The sequence below is a fragment of the Hyperoodon ampullatus genome, assembly GCF_949752795.1.
Source record: "Hyperoodon ampullatus genome assembly, chromosome: 3".
In the NCBI taxonomy this organism is placed as follows: Eukaryota; Metazoa; Chordata; class Mammalia; order Artiodactyla; family Ziphiidae; genus Hyperoodon; species Hyperoodon ampullatus.
In genome coordinates, this window is record NC_136916.1 from 48,003,000 (window position 1) to 48,023,213 (window position 20,214).

Below are 20,214 nucleotides of genomic sequence, written 5' to 3' on the forward strand. Positions count from 1 at the left end.
TGTGTTTCTAATCGTTGCTTGATTCATCTTTAGTTGTTCTAGGTCCTTGTTAACTGTTTCTTGCATTTTGTCTATTCTATTTCAAAGATTTTGGATCATCTTTACTATCATTATTCTGAATTCTTTTTCAGGTAGACTGCCTATTTTCTCTTCATTTGTTAGGTCTGGTGGGTTTTTATCTTGCTCCTTCTCCTGCTGTGTGTTATTCTGTCTTCTCATTTTGCTTATCTTACTCTGTTTGGGGTCTCCTTTTTGCAGGCTGCAGGTTCGTAGTTCCCGTTGTTTTTGGTGTCTGTCCCCAGTGGCTAAGGTTGGTTCAGTGGGTTGTGTAGGCTTCCTGGTGGAGGGGACTGGTGCCTGTGTTCTGGTGGATGAGGCTGGATCTTGTCTTTCTGGTGGGCAGGTCCACGTCTGGTGGTGTGTTTTGGGGTGTCTGCGGACTTTTTATGATTTTAGGCAGCCTCTCTGCTAATGGGTGGTGTTGTGTTCCTGCCTTGCTAGTTGTTTGGCATAGGGTGTCCATCACTGTAGCTTGCTGGTCGTTGAGTGAAGCTGGGTGCTGGTGTTGAGATGGAGATGTCTGGAAGATTTTCGCCGTTTGATATTATGTGGAGCTGGGAGGTCTCTTGTGGACCAGTGTCCTGAAGTTGGGTCTCCCACCTCAGAGGCACAGCACTGACTGACTCCTGGCTCCTCAATTTGGGATGATTCGTTGTCTATTCATGTATTCCACAGATGCAGGGTACATCAAGTTGATTGTGGAGCTTTAATCCGCTGCTTCTGAGGCCGCTGGGAGAGATTTCCCTTTCTCTTCTTTGTTCTCACAGCTCCCGGGGCTCAGCTTTGGATTTGGCCCCGCCTCTGCGTGTAGGTCTCCGGAGGGCGTCTGTTCTTCGCTCAGACAGGACAGGGTTAAAGGAGCAGCTGCTTCGGGGACTCTGGCTCACTCAGGCCGTGGGGGAGGGAGGGGCACGGAGTGCGGGGGGAGCCTGCTGTGGCAGCGGCCGGCGTGACGTTGCACCAGCCCGAGGCGCGCCGTGCGTTCTCCCGGGGAAGCCGCTCCTGGATCCCGGGACCCCGGCAGTGACGGGCTGCACAGGCTCCCCGGGAGGGGGCGTGGACAGTGACCTGCGCTCGCACATAGGCCTCTTGGCGGCGACAGCAGCCCCAGCGTCCCACGCCCGTCTCTGGGGTCCGCGCTTTCAGCCGCGGCTCGCGCCCGTCTCTGCAGCTCCTTTAAGCAGCACTCTTAATCCCCTCTCCTCGAGCACCAGGAAACAAAGAGGGAAGAAAAAGTCTCTTGCCTCTTCGGCAGGTCCAGACTTTTTCCCGGACTCCCTCCCGGCTAGCTGTGGCGCTTTAGCCCCTTCAGGCTGTGTTCACGCCGCCAGCCCCAGTCCTCTCCCTGCGCTCCGACCGAAGCCCGAGCCTCAGCTCCCAGCGCCGCCCGCCCCGGCGGGTGAGCAGAGAAGCCTCTCGGGCTGGTGAGTGCCGGGAGGCACCGATCCTCTGTGCGGGAATCTCTCCGCTTTGCCCTACCCAGGTACGTGGGGAGTTTCTTGCCTTTTGGGAGGTCTGGGGTCTTCTGCCAGCGTTCAGTAGGTGTTCTGTAGGAGTTGTTCCACGTGTAGATATATTTCTGGTGTATCTGTGGGGAGGAAGGTGATCTCCGCGTCTTACTCTTCCGCCATCTTCCCCGGAAGTGAACATTGTGTTCTTGAAGGCCTTTATACATTGTTTCGTCTAAGGCACGTTTGCTGTTCTTGTTCTAGGATTGGAGTGTTTTATAAATATTATTAGTCTCGTCCAACTAGAGAAACTAGGTATCTCCTTTTCAAAAATCCCACTCAGAAGACAGTAAAGGAATAAAAGTCAAATCTCCAAAGACAAAGAACGGCAGTGGAGACTTAGTGGAGGAGAGCGCTGAAGCAGATGTAGTGGTAATTAGCGGGGTGAGAGATGCTTCAACCTGAGGTGCTTGCAGTATACAAATGAGGTGATTTTCCTGCAGAGCTGCTGAGCAGCTCAGAAGTGGGAAGGCATCAGTTACTGTGGAAGTCAGGGTGAGGGGCCAACGTCTAGGGAATTATTTAGGTGCCTTGAGAACTGGAGCAGTTAGACCTCCAGCGTCTCCTCTGTGACCAGGATATCCGGACACCTACCTGCCCCTGCCCCCTCCCCACCCCAGCAGCAGACTGGAGTTCTCTTCTCTGGGGAAAATTGAACTGGAATGATGTTGGAAGCGGGTGTGGGTGACTGAAAACAGGGACTGAATTTGAGTTGCGACCTCCCTGCTACTCCCCTGCCCTGTCCCATAGACTAGCAGCCAGCCCCACCGCAGCCTCAGTAGCGGATTGGAGGATTCTTTTCTTGGGAAATCAAACAGCTCTCGAGAAGAATGCTCCCAGACACTGAAATGTGCGGGTCCCTCAGTGGAAAGCTTGGCACTCTTCGCCCCACATAACTTGAAGCTTACCAGCTAATAACTCCTTTCCATATATACAGAGCCTCCAATCTGCTTTTACTACTTCCCTCTTAAATAGGATCAGGCAGCCAAAGATCCAAGTCATATTAGGAGGGCTTTCAACATGAAAGACAGGGACCCAAACAAACCAGAAAAGAGAAACCTTGTGGAAGATGGAGATGTTGTGGACAGCAGAGAAATTGCATTTTTCTGAAAAAAAGTTATAGTATAATATCCTCAGATAGAGAAGCTGCTTTCGTATCCAAAATAGAACTTAAAAAGAAAAACAATTAGAGAAGAATAAAGGAAAAGTGGAAATTAAAAATTAAATACATCCTCATTTTTAAAATTCAAGTATCTCTCAAAAATTAGAACAAAAATGATGGAGTTGAGGAGTTGATGAGAAAAGAAATATGGAAAATTAAAATTCAGTCTAGAAGATTCAACATTACTAATATGTTAGATGCAAACACCAAGAACAAAATAAAATGGTTTTCTAAACATTATCACAGAAATAATACAGGACATTTCATAGAACTAAAGGGAATTGCCAAGTTGAAGGACTATATTAAGTGCTCATGTTTTATAAAAGTGGCCAATTTAATAAAATCCTCACTGGGGAACGTCATCGTGAAATTTCAGAGCACTAAGGACAAGGACAAGTTCCTAAAAACTTTCAGAGAAAAATAAACAGGGCATACAGAGAGGACAGGATATCATAATAACACCAGAATTCTTAATAGCATCCCTGGAAGTTAGAAGATAACAGAGTAATACTTTAAATTCTGAGGGAAAGTTACTTCTAACCTGGATTCTAAATACAGCTAGACTATCATTCAAAAGTAAGCGTAGAATGAAGACATTTTTCAAAATACAAGGACTCAAAATTTTTCTTGGACCTTTTCTTTAAAAATTACTGGACCCGTGCTCCCTCAGACCAATTGGGTAAATTAAGAAAGAGGAAGACACCAAATTTGGGAAACAATATAGCACAAAGGGAAGAGAGCAACCAGACCCTAATATAGGGCTGGAGGGTGGAAGTTTGCAAGGGAGGTCACCACGGGAAAAGGCCACCAGATTACCTGATATTTTGATCATCTGGAAATTAATACTGGTAGGCATCTAACAGATGTCATATAGCTGATGAAGAGATTTAAGGGTAGGTATATAGAAAACAAGACAAGCTAAAAATAGCAATTACTACCTCTAGAAAAGTTAAAGTTATGGAAGAGAGGAAAGATGGCCAGAGTCTACAATCTAGCGCTTCAGTGAACAGTATTTATATAATCACAATAATGTAAACACAGCTGGCTCTTGATTTTATTCTTGGGAAGCTAGCAGAATGAGAAATTCATATGTATGTATGTGTCATCTACCATCGGTAAAAATGATAAATTGCAGCTAGGCATATCACTCAGCAACATGGAGGTAAGTACTAGAAGAAACTGCAATTTACAGTTGGTTTCCTCTGAGGCATGTGATCAGGATTGGGGATGGGAAGCTGGAGAGTACAGGTTTTCATCTTATCTTGTTTTATGCTGATTAAAAGTTAAATTATTTTAAAATGTTAGTATAACACTGATGCAAGTGACAGTAGACATTATGAAATCAATCACTGGAATCCATGAGATGATGAATATTGCAGATGACTGTATCTCTCCAAGTTGTTCCTATCTGTAAATTGGGAGGTGATGATGTCTAACATGATTTACATTTAAAAGAATAATCACCAAGCAAACTGATAGCACCAAGCTAGTAGTAGGAGTTGGATGTATCCAGGAAGGCCCAAGACAAATTAGAAAGACAAAATAAGTGAGGATGTGCTATAACTGAACTAAATAATCGGTAAGGGCATATTAATGGATGTATTTTGAATGCCATTCCTTAAAACAGAAACTACATCCAGCACCCATTAAACATGGACAAAAATTATCTGTATATTTGCCCACAAAAGAAACCTCAATACATTGAAAAAGAAAGAAATAATAGTGACTTCATTTCTTTCTTTCTCTCTTTTTTTTTGGGCCGCACCATGGAACTTGCAGGATCTTAGTTCCCTGACCAGGGATTGAACCCGTGCCCTCAGCAGTGAAAGCGCGGAGTCCTAACCACTGGACTGCCAGGGAATTCCTGTGACTTCATTTTCTGACCATAATACAATGCAAATAGAAATTAACAACGTACAGAAATAAAGACCCTCCAAGCCAAAACAGCATAGCAAACATACCGGATATGCAAAAACTTTCTCAAAAACAACTCTTGAGTCAAAGAAATCAAAACCACAAATTGAAACTATCTAGAAAATAATAATAGAAACATTTCTGTGGTGGAAACTACTGGCTGCCTTTCCAATGTCCGTTCTCTTCTCTCTTTTTACCAACAGAACATTGATTTTGAGAGTGTCAATGACCAGCTCAAAAAAACCTGTATTTCCCAACCCTTTCTTGTAGGTGGGGGTGGCCATAAGATTAAGTTCTCACCAATAAGATGCAAGGGATTATTGGTGGGTGGGGCTTCCAAGAAAGCTCCTTAAAAAGAAGGTTGCCCTATCTGGTATATGTGATGCTGGATCAGTTATCTTGTAATCATAAGGTGTGTAATACATGATAAAAGTAGATGAGTAGAAAGATAAAAGAGGTTTTCCTCAAAAATATCCTGGCATCCATTCCAGCTCTGGACTTCCTATCTCTGGGGGAAAAATATCCTAACTCTTAAATTGCTATTTTGGGTCTGTTTGTTAGGAACCAACGCAATTCCTAACTGACAGTCACATATCACAATTTATGGACGGTAATAAAAGAATGAAAATAAACAAATGAAGCATGCAAGAAATTGGAAACATGACATGGATGGACCTACAGACTGTCATACTGAGTGAAGTAAGTCAGAAAGAGAAAAACCAATATCGTATATTAATGCATATATGGGGAATCTAGAAAAAGGTATGGATGAACTGGTTTGCAAGGCAGAAATAGAGACACAGATGTAGAGAAAAAAACGTATGGACACCAAGGGGAAAGTGTGTGTGGGGGGTGGTGGGATGAACTGGGAGATTGGGATTGACATATATACACTAATATGTATAAAATAGATAACTAATAAGAAACTGCTGTATAAAAAATTGTTTTAATTCAAAAATTCAAAAAAAAGATTGGAAACAGAATAAAGGGAAGCAGAAGGAAATAATAATGATCAAACTAGACCTCAATAAATTAGAAAGTTTTTAAAAATGATAAATCTAAGAGCTAGTTCTTTAGGGGAACAGCAATTAAAAAAATATGTAGACATATTTTACCTGCATAATCAAGAAATAGGTGAAGAAAACACAGATAAAACTAGATAATGAGAAATAGAAATAGAGGAGATGAAATGATTTATACGTTGCAAAATTCTGTGCAAATAAATTTGAAAATGTGGATCAAATAGATGATTTTATTGGAAAATATGCTACCAGATTGACTCCAGAATAGAAAGGAAACTCAAGAAGTCTGCTAAGAGTGAAAGAAATGAGGCAGCTGTTTTCTGTGACCAATTGTTTCTGTTCTTCCTGCATCTCTGTGGCTATTGGAGTTTTTCAGAGTGACAGAAGTGAATTTCTGGTGAGAGAACCTCAGAGTGTGGGGTGGCCTGGACAGCCTGCTTGGTGATATGTATGCAGTCTCTGACAGGGTGGCCACACACCAGAACGGGTGAAGGTAGTGATTCTTGGTATTAGGACCCATCACAAAATAGCCGAGTCTTCAGGTTTTTCATAAAATTTTTCAGGTCCTTATGTTACTTGAACTGGGTTTTTTTTAATGATTTTTTTCCATTTTTAAAAAAAATATATTTATTTATTTTTGGCTGTGTTGAGTCTTAGTTGCAGTGCGGCTTTCTCTAGTTGCGGTGAGCGTGGGCTACTATTCGTTGCGGTGCACGTGCTTCTCACTGTGGTGGCTTCTTTTGTTGCGGAGCACGGGCTCTAGGCGTGCAGGCTTCAGTAGTTGTGGTGGGTGGGCTCAGTAGTTGTGGCTCGCGGACTCTAGAGCACAGGCTCAGTAGTTGTGGTGCATGGGCTTAGTTGCTCCACGGCATGTGGGATCTTCCCTGACCAGGGACTGAACCCGTGTCCCCTGAATTGGCAGGTGAATTCTTAACCACTGCGCCACCAGGTAAGTCCCAACTTGAACTTTTTGGTTAAAAAAAAAATTGAAAACGATTTTTAATCACTTACTCTCATTGTCAGTCTCACAAACAACTGCTTCCTTAAAGTAAAAATGTTTTAAACACTGTAGCCAAATAAATAATGATAAAGATTCAAAGCAGGGTTGTGCATAAAGAAGCTTGAAAGGGTTTTGACAAGAAAAGTAACAGTTTAGAAAAAAAGAAAAATGGTGAGCATCAGAACGCCTTAGCACTTAATTATTTTCTTGGAAAAGTACCTTGTTCTCAAATGCTGGTAAACTGGAACATCCTATTGGTTAAAAATAAATGGCATAAAGGGTGAGGAAATGAACTAAGGAAAAAACAAGGCAACCAGCACAGCCCGTCAGCTAGAAACAGAATAATTAAGCTCTACCAAAGGCATCAGGTCATTTGGCCAGTCATCTACCCTAAGGCCAGGGTTCAAGTTCAGTGTTGACAAACACCACGGTCACGTGGGCCCACAGGCATCCAGAAAGGCCTGTTTGGACGAGCATTTGGTTCTGAAGTGTCCTTGCTCTTTAAAGTGTTTGGTTTTCCCTGAACTTTGAAGTCTTCCCTCATAATCTTCATTTAAACAGATGTAATTTTAACTTAATGTCCTCTTTTTACCCCAATTTTCCCTGGTAGTGAGCAGCAGTGAACCATGGAGCTGTATTTCGGTGAATATCAACATGTGCAGCAGGAATACGGTGTCCATCTGAGACTCGCAAGTGATGAAACCAAAAAATCAAGGAATTCCCAGCATGCTAAGGCAGGCTCCTACGGTGTCAGTATTCGGGTCCAGGGGATTGATGGCCACCCCTACATAGTCCTCAATAACACAGAGCGGTGTCTGGCAGGCACGTCTTTTTCTGAAAATGGGCCATCATTTCCGTCTCCAGTGACAAGTAACCTGCCTCTCCATTCCAGCAATGGATCTGTGCTCGAGGAGAACAGTGCAGAAGAACTGCAGGTGCCCGAAAACCCATATGCCCCACCTGGCCCAGTAAGAAACCTGAAACAGCCCTCTCTCTTTGAGGGCAAGAATGGAGTTCTAGATCACAAAGGGGAAGCGATGAAGCCATCCCCTGTGCTCAACTTTCAGAGGCATCCAGAGCTTTTACAGCCCTATGATCCTGAAAAGAATGAGTTGAACTTACAAAATCACAAGCCTCCTGAGAGTAATTGGCTAAAAGCTTTCGCAGAAGAAGGGACCAACAATAAGAAGGCTTGGACTTGCTCGTCCAAACCTAGCCATTCCCAGCCGACCAGGCCTCCCTCGGAAGACCCGGCCAGATCCAGCGTGACGGCCATTCGACTGTGCAGCTCCGTGGTCATTGATGACCCCAAGAAGCAGACCTCAGTGTGCGTGAATGTTCAGAGCTGCAGCAAGGAGGGGCTGGCAGAGGAGGCCCTTGCCCCTAGCGGGAGGCCCCTACCCACCCACAGCGCTCACACCCACCCAGAAGCCAAGAAAACCAGGCCTGACGTGCTTCCGTTCCGGCGCCAGGACTCAGCCGGGCCCGTGCTGGATGGAGCCCGGTCCCGGAGATCCTCATCATCGTCCACAACTCCCACTTCGGCCAACTCTTTGTACAGATTTTTACTTGATGACCAAGAATGTGCCATCCATGCCGACAATGTGAATCGTCATGAAAACAGAAGGTATATCCCTTTCTTGCCCGGAACTGGACGGGATATTGATACGGGGTCAATTCCTGGCGTGGATCAGTTAATTGAAAAATTTGACCAAAAACCTGGGCTGCAGAGAAGAGGCAGGTCTGGGAAGCGAAACAGGATCAACCCAGAAGACAGGAAAAGGTCCCGAAGCGTGGATAGTGCATTTCCTTTTGGTCTCCAAGGGAACTCGGAGTACCTAACCGAATTCAGCAGGAACCTGGGCAAGTCCAGCGAACACCTGCTGCGGCCGTCGCAGGTGTGCCCGCAGAGGGCACAGGCGCAAGAGCACCGGGGGAGGCAGGGCGGAGGGCGTGCCTTCGCCAGGCTGCAGGGAGCCCAGCCCAGGCCGCCCCTGCAGAACAAAGATGGGAAAGTTCCAGAAAACAAAGGTGGTCAGGAAAGTCCGACTGGGCGCACATCCTCCCTCCCAGCACAGACTAAGAAGGGGGAGGAAATCAAAACAACCACCGCTACGTTGATGTTACAGAATCGGGCGCAAGCAACTTCCCCGGACTCAGGTACCAAGAGGATTTCTGTGAAGACATTTACTTCCACCTCAAATACTCAGGTAATACTGGTGGGAGTCTTTTTTTTCCTTCTAAGTGGTCTGTCAATACATCCTGGCTGTAGGAATACATATCTTCCATCCTGAGTCAGTAATTGCACCAGCTTGAATCAGTAATATTTTTTAGTTTTCCCCCTAGCTGTGGATTATGACCTACTGCTAATCGCTTGGTTTTCTAAGTAAATTCAAGTACCACTAGATTCCTGTTGTGTTCTTGTTTGTAAAGTAACTTGTCAAACACTATAGAGAGGCTCGATTTTTCTTTTCGTGTATGTGTAAAATCTGAAAGTATGCAGAATTCGTTTCCAAAACAAGAGGCTCCGTACTTAGGTTTATTTAGATGTATTAATTTTCCTCGTGACATTGAGTGACTGGATTAATTTCTGTCCTGAGAAATTAGGTTAATCCTAATTTAGGTTTATCCTGAAGTGATGGAATTTATTTATGTGGTCCAGTTAGTGTTTTGGTAGTAACAATAAAAAATAATGATAAAAATGATACTAAGATTGGTAAGTGCCAGGCACTCTTTGTTATGTATTACAGGATCGCACCAACCCTATGAAGGTAGGTACTATTAACTTCTATTTACAGGCGAGAAAATTGAGGTGAGAAAAAGTTAAGTAACTTGCCTAAGGTTACAGAGCTACTAAGTGGTAGAACCAGTTGTAATGAGCATCCTTACCTGAGGAATCCTTTCTGGGAAGCAGGAATGTGTTTGGAAGCTTCTGCTGTGGGGTTTTGCCTTCTTCTTGGAAGCAGCATCCTGTGATCTAATAACAAACATTGTGTTCCAGGCCACACCGGATCTGTTAAAAGGCCAGCAAGAACTCACTCAGCAAACCAATGAGGAGACGGCCAAGCAGATACTTTACAATTACCTCAAAGAAGGGTTAGTGATTTTCCTTCAAGGAACAAAGTATTGTCCTTCCTGGTGGGCCTCTTAATTTTTTCTGAGACCTTGTGTTTTACCCTCCCTTCCTGCCCTGTGTGAGCCATTTCAGGGTGCAGACTCCATGGCTGGAGTTGTCATAACAGCATTTAAGTCTCGGGTGGAGGAGGGTGAAGAGCAGGGGAAGGAAGTGTGGGGAAGAACATCCTACTTTAAAAGTTAAAAATGACTGTTTTAAAAATGATTGTTTACTGTTTCAGAAACAAATTCAAAGATAGGAAGAATGTCTGCTATTCAGTTTTGAACTGAGTCTGTCGTCACCTTGAGTTTGTCTGTATGCACACAGGGGTAATCAATCGTCCCTTATTAGAAGTTACAAATAAAAACACCTCCTCCCCTCCCCAGAGCTGACCTTGGCCAGGAGCCCCTCCTTCCATTATTTTTAAAGCATGTATGAGTCATTTAAAAGCAGTGCTTTCCACTTACTTATCTGGGAGGATGAGTTTGAATAATCTGGTTTTCAGTCCTTACTTAGATACCAACTGAGCTGGAATTCTAGGCCAGGAATTTGAAGTTTCTGTTTCAGTTCTCTCATCAGATATGATTAAAAAGAAGAAAAGCTTTATAGTCTGACATGACTGAAAGTCACTTGGCAACTACTCATTGGTATCAGAACACTTCATAGTTTTATATTGTGCCTTACAATTTTCTGTCAGTAATATAGAGCTGACAGAATCATTCAAAATATAAGATAGGGGCTCTTTTGAAAAAAAAAAAAAAAGTAAAGAGATTCTTCTAGCTAAGAACTAATTATTGGTGTCTTTCTATGAAGGGTTTTACCATGAGAAGATTAAGGTAGGAGAACTTCTAACATTTAAAATTCTTTCTCTACATTCTTTTATTTTTTTGGCCCATGATTTATTGAGACTGGTGAGACAGACTTTAGTGGGAGGCACCTTTTTAAGGAAACTTACTTAAAAATTTTTTTCCCTGGGCTTTCCTGGTGGCACCAGTGGTTAAGAATCCGCCTGCCAGTGCAGGGGACACGGGTTCGAGTCCTGGTCCGGGAAGATCCCACATGCCGCAGTGCAACTAAGCCCATGCAACACAACTACTGAGCCTGTGCTCTAGAGCCTGTGAGCCACAACTACTGAGCCCATGTGCTACAACTACTGAAGCCTGTGTGCCTAAGAGCCTGTGCTCCGCAACAAGAGAAGACACCACAATGAGAAGCCGGTGCTCCACAACGAAGAGGAGCCCCCGCTCACTGCAGCTAGAGAAAGCCCGCACGCAGCAACAAAGACCCAACGCAGCCAAAAATAAATGAATAAAATAAATAAATGTAAAAAGAAGAAAGAAAGAAAATAAGGGGAGAGATCCCCCTCCGTTTAAAAAAAAATATTTTTTTTCCTAAGTGCCAGGTATGTGTGATAGAAGGTGTGGGTAGTCCTTAATAGAACTTTATCTGACCATTACCTATGAAAGGCTAGACAGAGGGCAGCTGTGTTGACAGCCTTGGCCTGGGGGATTTATTTTTTTAAACAAAGGCTAAAACAAGTTAAGATCACGGTGGATCATTCCTAGCATGACACACATACAGGAGAGAGTCCTTGTTGGAGTGAATATACGTCATTTGAATCAGGCAAGCAACAAATTACTAAATTTTTATTGGATGTTATCTCCAAGCTTATTTAGAATGTGCTTGTGTCTCTTTCACATGTTTGGAAATGGGAACCCCTCTCCCAAATCGGGTGGTAACATTAAACAATTTGGAGGAAAATACACCATCTATCCTGCTCTCCTCACACTGGTTGTGTCTGCAGCCTTAATTAATTCACGCCTCTTGTGATTTATCTTCTTAAAGGGCTTGCTGTTTGTGTGTCGTGGCACATAAAATAGTCTGAGGCCAACGGTTGTGCCCTCATTGTTTTTTTTCCAGAAGCACCGATAATGATGATGCTACTAAGAGGAAGGTCAACCTGGTCTTTGAGAAAATCCAGACTTTGAAGTCTCGAGCAGCAGGGAGCACGCAAGGAAATAATCAAGTAAGGCGAAGCTTTGTATTTTGTAGAGGGCATTTCACGTGGAACCTGGCAAACAAATTGCTTTCTTCGGTCTGTACTTTTGGTTACAGTAGTTAGTGGGAAGTTTCCTGAGTAGTAAGCAGTACCGAAGATGGAACAGCATGTTTTAAATATTGCTAATTTGCACCCTGCCTTTTTTCTAGAAAGGTTTTAAGAAATTTTATTTTTTAAAAAATCTATAAAATATAACAGGATGAAACAATAGGTGGTAAAATTTAGAAAGGGAAAAGAAGAATAGGAAGAATGAAATGAAGCATGGGATGGAGAACCCTAGTGTTATCGTAGGCAGGTTTGAAAAGTAAGTGTGAACGGGCTTGGACCCAAGTTCTCAAACTTCAGAGAGTAAGAAATAAGAGAATCAAACTAGAGAATATGGAAGAGAGACTGGTGGGCTGACCAGCATGGGCCGAAGGGAGAGGAAGGAGTAGAGTGGGACTAAATTCTTTTTATAAAAACTGCCTGTTTAATGTATTGTACTGAATTTTAGTTGGGACTTGGAGATTTTTTGTTAAAGGAGGACTCATCCCCTATTTGATGAACATGTTCTATATGGTAGACATACCTTGTGCCATGAAAGGAAGCAGCATTTAAGAGGGACGACTAAAATCTTGTCCCTCAATTCTATGCCACCTTGAATGCCGCATTTCTTGCTTGGGCATCTTTCCTTTTCCCTTCTGGGGGGAATTCTGCACTGGAAGGAAAGAAGACACCCAGAGGCAGGTAACAGGGAGTTGGTCTATTGCTTCTTTTTTAACTTTGGAAACGTATGAATAAAAGATATTTATAGGTACCAACTACCCTTTTTTCTCTACTGTTCCGTATTCCCCTTGCACTCAGTTGACCCATGACTGCTGCTCTGGCATCAAATAAAAACATTTTTCAATTTATCCATAGAAATAATATTTAAAATATATAAACATATTTTATTATATATATTTATATAGATGTATTTTATTATTATATATTATGTATTGATATTATATTTATAAATACATAAAATATTTTTATATATGCACACACACACAGTTCCCACTGGGGAACCTTTAAATTATACACCTTGCTTATAAGCAGGTTTCAGGAACTCTACACAATTTTTAAAATTGGGTTAGGATTTTTTTTTGCTAAATCTCTTAAATCCAAATCATCACCATTACTGTTGCTTTGCATTAACCTGCATATTCTCCTGGAGAATGCATCCTTTGGTCTTGATGTTAAGATTGTCATTGTGGGGCTTCCCTGGTGGCGCAGTGGTTGGGAGTCCACCTGCCAATGCAGGGGACACGGGTTCGTGCCCCGGTCTGGGAAGATCCCACATGCCGCGGAGCAGCTGGGCCCGTGAGCCATGGCCGCTGAGTCTGCGCGTCCGGAGCCTGTGCTCCGCAATGGGAGAGGCCACGGCAGTGAGAGGCCTGCATACCGCCAAAAAAAAAAAAAAAAAAAAGATTGTCATTGTGGTTCCAGACTAGGGTATCCAGCCTAAACTGGGGAAGTTGGGGTAGCCCTTCTGGAGTCGATAACACTAATGATGTCTCAGAAGATCATAGAATTCTCCCAGAGAGGGGAAGCAGGGCATTCTAGGTAGAGGGAACAGAACAAAAAACATAAAATATAAAGAGGTGTGTGCTTCCCATGTTTAGGGGACTAGAGGTAATTTAGTGTAGCTGGAGAAGAGAGCTAGGATATGGGGACCAGGCACCAGGTAGGCAGGACCTTGCAGTTCATGTCAATTTTCATTTCAGGCCAAAGGTGATAGGCTTCCACTGATGGACTTTAAACAGCAATGAGTAGTGTCGTATTTATAAAAATTCATTTCTTTGTAGTTTTTGGAGAGAGGTAAGATTAGAGGACGGGAGACCAGTTAAGCAGCTGCTGCTTCTTAATCAAGCCAGAGATAATGAGACAATGAACTTAGGCTCTTAGACTTCTGGCTCTGATCACAGTGCCATGACTGCTTAATTGCCCACATTTTTCTACTCCCCTTCTCTCTCACTTTATGAATCTGATTATTTGCTGGCAAAGGTTTTGGAGTTTTATATTTTGGTGTCAGTTAAGTGATTTCGTGCAAGAGAACCCTCTCCCTTAATGGGCTAAGACCATATTGGAAAGCCACGAAGCAGGCAGTTTTTGTTTGGGAAAGAACAATCTACAATTTCCCTCCTTGGGTTAGATTTACATTTCTAAGATAGATTGTTCTCATTTTGCCTAAGAAAATTGGAAGTGCTGTGTTTCTGTTGACTGTTGGTTTCTGGTCTGCTTCATAGGAGTAGATGAGGAAGTACCTCATTCTAAGTTGATGCATGACTCACACCTGGATTCAGGTTCATGAGAGCCAAGACACTGCCTTTTCTGGTTTTGATTTCTGCTTTTACCTTTTCCCCTCCCTTTTAGTTGTAGTTTTCTAACCACTTTGCTGTAGGATTTTAGCCGAATCCTTTTGAGAGTGTCATCCTGTTGTTAATGTTCATGCAAGAAAAAAATAAAGCATCTTGAACATTTAACTTAGGATATTTTTGCAATTAATCATAGGCTTCTAATTCTTCATCTGAAGTCAAGGATCTCTTGGAACAGAAAAACAAGTTGACCACAGAAGTCGCTGAACTTCAGAGACAGCTTCAACTAGAAGTCAAGGTATCTGATTTTTCTTTATGCTATTTTACTCGGTTCCGTCTTGATTGATAAAGAATATTTTAAGTACCTTGCGTTGCCCAAGTGAAGTGAAAACAATTTTTTTTCCCAAAAGAAACATTCTTCCCATCACTGAGCAAATTCCTTTATATTTAGTTCCTGCTGCCCAAAGAACTTTTTTTTTAAGTAACCAAAGCACATAGAGAATGTTGGCTTTGACAGAGTAATAGAAACGCTGTTGGATTCAGACAGGCAAATTGGAAACTAAATGTATACAAAACATCTGGACTAAGTAATAGAAAGAGCAGAATGTGATTTAGCTGTGTTTGTGTTTCTCTTTTAGAAGTATTACAATTCATTAAGTGTTTAGTGTTCTTTCTAGTTCCGAACTCCCATGCCTTTATTACATAGTTCCATCAAGTTGTTTAATAATCTAAGTGCAGAGACATGGAGTCCATCAGAGATTAGAAGGAGGCTTCAGTGGGATGACATTAATGTACGGTGGAGGTACTTTAACATCACATATTCTTATTAGAATCAGCAGAACATCAAAGAAGAGAGAGACAGAGTGAAAGCAAACTTAGAAGCACTCCAAAGTCAACATGAAAGCAAGGTTGAAGAGAATGCCGAGCTGCAGCGGCGGCTGGAGGGAAGTGAAGGGGAGCTCCGGAGACACCTGGAGGAGTAAGTTCTGGCCCAGAGCCTGTGCCCTTCCTGGTTTCCTGTACCGATGGAGCCAGACACTTTTTTTTTTAATTAATTAATTTTTGGCTGGATTGGGTCTTCATTGCTGCATGCGCGCTTTCTCTAGTTGCGGCGAGCGGAGGCTACTCTTTGTTGTGGTGCGCGGGCTTCTCATTGTGGTGGCTTCTCTTGTTGCGGAGCACGGGCTCTAGGTGCGCGGGCTTCAGTAGTTGTGGCTTGCAGGCTCTAGAGCTCAGGCTCAGTAGTTATGGTGCATGGGCTTATTTGCTCCGAGGCATGTGTGATCTTGCTGGACCAGGGCTCGAACCCGTGTCCCCTGCATTGTCAGGTGGATTCTTAACCACTGCGCCACCAGGGAAGCCCAAGCCAGATCCTTTTTGTCCGTTTAATTCTGCTCAACCTTCCAAATCTTTATAGGGCTGCTGACCCTTCCTTTTCTCCCTCTTATTCTTATAAAATTATAAAACTGGTGACGGGTAGACTGGTAAGCAGAATGAATTTAATGATTTAAAAATTCTTTGTGTACCTCAAAGGATATTTGTAAAATTTCAGCCCTTAGAGTAGATCTCAGAGCAATCAAGTGAGAAGCAAGGAATCCTGAGTGGTGATATCTAAGGACACATCTCAAAGAGCCTGGGCCCAGTCTCTAAAAAGCATGTGTCACATGACCTCCACAGTCTCCCATGTTCTAAATTTTGTCCTGGATAGCGCTGACCAATTTTTTTTTTTTTTTTTGGCAGTATGCGGGCCTCTCACTGTTGTGGCCTCTCCCGTTGCGGAGCACAGGCTCTGCACGCACAGGCCCAGTGGCCATGGCCCACAGGCCCAGCCGCTCCGTGGCATGCGGGATCCTCCCAGACCGGGGCACGGGCCCGCGTCCCCTGCATCGGCAGGCGGACTCCCAACCACTGCACCACCAGGGAAGCCCAGTGCTGACCAGTTTTGTGACCAGTGCTTATATACTTCTTTTGGGTCTTCAGAGAAGGAAAGACAAGCCCAAGATGGCCCTGCCATCATGTTGTGTTAAAATCTGTGACAAGAGGATTTGAAACAAAGGTGTGAAAATGGATGGTGCCATGAAGCCCACTGGCCATGACAGAAGACTTAAGTGAGAGGTTAAGCAGGAGTGAAATCTAGAGGGAAATTCAAGAAAAACAGGACATTGTATCATAAAAGCATTTGATTACCTTTGCCATTTTGATGGTGTAGTGTTTGCTTTTGAAACTTTCTTAGAGGTTAATTTCAGAAAAGAGGTTGGTAAGAAAAAAATCAAAATTTAGAGTGCAGTAAAGACTTTACAAAATAAAAGGTAGAATAGTTGTGAGTTCCATTTAGAGCAGAGGTTGGCAAACTTCTTCTGTCACATAGTAAATGCTGTAGGGTTTATGGGCCATATGGTCTTTGTTGGAACTGTTCAATTCTACCATTGTATTGTGCAAACGACCATAAACAATACATAAATGAATGAGCATGGCTATGTTCCAGTAAAACTTTATTTACAAAAGCAGGCAGTGGGCCAGATTGGCTCATGGGCCATAATTTGATAATTCTCCTGGTCTAGAGTACTGGGGATGGGGTGGGATAGGCTGGTAGGGAGTGGGGTGGCTTTAATGAAAACATTTATCATAAAAGTTGTGCTCTTTTTCCTGATTCCTTATCTTCTGTGTCCAAATTCTAGTACCCTGTGATCTCCTTTTGGGGAGGAAATGTCACTGTATAACCTTTCCCATTACATTGGTTTGAGTTCTCACTTGTCTTGTTGTTGGGCAGATTAGACTGTAGACATGAGTTCTTACCAGTGCCTTTCTGGTTTGTTATTCTCTGTTCAGTGCAGAACAGAAAATGGGAGGCTCCTTGGGGATTTAGATGACTCTGCTTGATGATCTGAAGCTCTGAAAGCAGACTGGATGAAAATAAGCAGAGGCCAGGAGAAACTCTCTCATGGGCTTCCTTTCCTGCCAGGCTGTTCCAGGTGAAGATGGAACGAGAACAGCACCAGACTGAGATCAGGGATCTCCAGGACCAGCTCTCAGAAATGCATGATGAATTGGACAGTGCTAAGCAATCCGAGGACAGGGAGAAGGGGGCTCTGATTGAGGTAAGCGGGGCTGGGGTCAGGTGACAAGAGAGGCCCTGTCTGCCTGGACAGTATGGGATGGGTGGGGGAACTGGGAGCCATACTCTGTTGTGTGTTTGTTCTACCTGTCCCTATGTTCCCTTCTGTGAGAGCATCATATGCAATAGTTTGTCTTAGGAAAATTTTCAGCCGTACAGAAAAATAGAATAATGTGTTAACTGCCGTAGAGTCCCAATACAAATCCAACAGTTATCAACATGTTGCCATATTTACTCCATTTTTTTCTTCTCTCCATCCATTCATTTTTCTTTTTTTTTCATTCATCTATCCATCTTTTTTTTTTTTTTTTTTTTTTTTTTTTTTTTTGCGGTATGTGGGCCTCGCGCTGTTGTGGCCTCTCCCGTTGCGGAGCACAGGCTCCGGACGCGCAGGCTCAACGGCCATGGCTCACGGGCCCAGCCGCTCCGCGGCATGTGGGATCCTCCCGGACCGGGGCACGAACCCGTGTCCCCTGCATCGGCAGGCGGGCTCTCAACCACTGCGCCACCAGGGAAGCCCCTATCCATCTTTTTTTTAAGTTAATTTTCATTGGAGTATCGTTGCTTTATATCTATTCATCTTTGCTGAACCATTTCAAAGTAATTTATAGATGAAACCACGTCTCACCCCTAAACTTTTCAGCATGCATTTGAATAATTAGGGAATTTTCTTATAGCCACAATACTATTATCACATCTGCAAAATTAATTCCTATGTTGTATTATATACAATATAATATATGGTCTTTATTCATTATTTGCCAGCTGTCCCTCCAGAGTATTTGCTAGTTGTTGTTTTTCCCAGAAGCCAGAATCCAGTCAGGAATCCCACATTGCTTTCATTATTCTCTCTCTCAGAGTTCACCCTCCCTTGTCCCTGCATCCCCTACTCCTTGCTCTTTTTCTCCCATCCCACTTCTGAAGAGCCCAGACCAGTGCTCCACATTCTGGATTTTCTCATTGTTTCCTTATGGTGTCCAATAACTTGTTCCACTGTCCCCTGTGTTTCTAGTAAATTTGAGTTTAGATCTAAACACTAATAGATTCAGGTTAAATTTTGAGCAAAATACTTTGTAAGTAATGCTATTATGAAAAAACATTTAAAAGACATTAGTATTATATTAATGCCCATACACCACTTATCACAGGTTTTTATTTGTTTAAAGCCCCCATAAGACTGTAAGTTCCAAGAGGGCAGAGTTGGTGATGGTTGGCTTAGCACTATATCCTCAGCAGTTATTCCAGTGGCTAGGACATATAGCACTCAGGAAATATTTGGTGGACGGCTGGATGGATGGCATTTTGAATGAGTGAGTGAGTGAGTAAATGAATGAATCTACTTGCTCTATACACAGGCCACCAATCTGGCTTCTGCCCATATCAGTCTATCCCCTATTGATATTATCAGTCTGTGAGTCAGTGAATAAGGTTGATTCCTTCTTCTGCTTCCATTTGTTAATTATTACAGTTTTTTTCAGAGACAATTATTATCTCTTCTCTGAATTAGATTACCATCCTGTTGAGGTGTTAGATACACATGTATGAAATGATTAGAGAGCAAGAATAGGTTTTGAATGTTTACATTTTTTTCTGGGGAATCTAACTGAGGATCAGAAGAAGAGCTGTGCTGTGTAGATATTTTGATATTTGCTATAACTTTTTTTTAACATCTTTATTGGAGTATAATTGCTTTACAACGTTGTGTTAGTTTCTGCTGTATAACAAAGTGAATCTTTGCTATAACTTTAGCATCACCTGTGTCTTTGGCTTAGTTTTGAAGTTTAGTTCAGTTTAGCTAGCTTATAAAAGCTTTGGTTGGTAGGAACAGCCCAACAAGTAAATGATACACAATTTAGAACAAAGCCAGAACAAACAAACAAACAAACAAAAAACCCATGAGAAAATAAAGGTAACTTGTTAGTATTTAACTTTCACTCTCTACTGCTTTTCCCCTAAGGGCTTGGATCTCATCTTGGTCCTTTTCTTGGGGTTAAAAGCTGCTGTCTCGTAATTCCTTGTAGCTTCCTCTGTCTCAGCTGTCCATTATTTTTTCTCACCCTCTTCCATGTTTACTTTTGAAGTCCTTGCCCAGGAGGGATTGTTGTTCCTGATCTTTAGGACTTAGCATCTCTCTTCCCCATGACTTGGCAGGGGTGGAGAGGAGAGTGGAGCGTTTGTGGCCGCAGGCCTCGGGCAGAGGCCTTCTCGTGAATTCATTTTCACGAGGGCAGAGGGGGTCATTTTCTCTTCCCCCCCATGTGACCATCTCTTTGTCTCTGTTGAGACCACTTTCTCCTGAGAAAGCCTCAGGCCTGCTCCTTACCACCTGGTATTTCTTTTCATCCAAAGATTCCTTAAAAACCACTGCATTTGTGGTAATCTTCTGCTTCTCTTAGCTCTTCTTCTCAGGGCTCAGGGTTACAAAGACAAGGTACATTAGGATGGGGCTTTGAAGATATGTGTATTTATCACTGAAGTGTTAAGAAAATCACATAAGATGAAATTTTAAAATGGGGGGTGAGGGGCTTCCCTGGCAGTCCAGTGGTTAAGACTTCACCTTCCAAAGCAGGGGGTGCAGGTTCGATCCCTGGTTGCGGAGCTAAGGTCCCACATGCCTTTCGGCCAAAAAAACAGAACATAAAACAGAAGCAATATTGTAACAAATTATTCAATAAAGATTTTTTTTAAATGGGGGGGCGGAAATGCACATATTTTCCTAATACCTTAACAAACTGTTTTTTTCCTACATTTTTATTTGTTTCCCTATTCATTGACAGATTTCATCTATAATGTAGGAACAAATATAGTGTCTCTACAGTTTTGATACCTGCTTTTAAAAGTTAATATGTCAGAAATATTTTTCTTTATGATACTTTATAGTCTTCATATTTCATTTTTAAGAAGATACCCCACAATATGCTTA

At 42.8% G+C, this 20,214-nt stretch overlaps 1 protein-coding gene across 1 annotated transcript in view; it reads left to right on the forward strand.

Annotated features, from left to right (window-relative positions):
• The first annotated feature begins 5,273 nt into the window (after positions 1-5,273).
• Positions 5,274-20,214, forward strand: part of CGNL1 (cingulin like 1) — a 96,761-nt gene continuing 81,820 nt past the window's right edge. Inside the window, exons 1-7 of the mRNA XM_079700650.1 lie at positions 5,274-5,343; positions 7,277-8,876; positions 9,668-9,762; positions 11,702-11,807; positions 14,373-14,474; positions 15,007-15,155; positions 17,139-17,274. Coding sequence (XP_079556776.1) covers positions 7,293-8,876; positions 9,668-9,762; positions 11,702-11,807; positions 14,373-14,474; positions 15,007-15,155; positions 17,139-17,274 — 2,172 coding nt within the window. The 5' untranslated portion in view covers positions 5,274-5,343; positions 7,277-7,292. The remainder of the gene's footprint in view (positions 5,344-7,276; positions 8,877-9,667; positions 9,763-11,701; positions 11,808-14,372; positions 14,475-15,006; positions 15,156-17,138; positions 17,275-20,214) is intronic.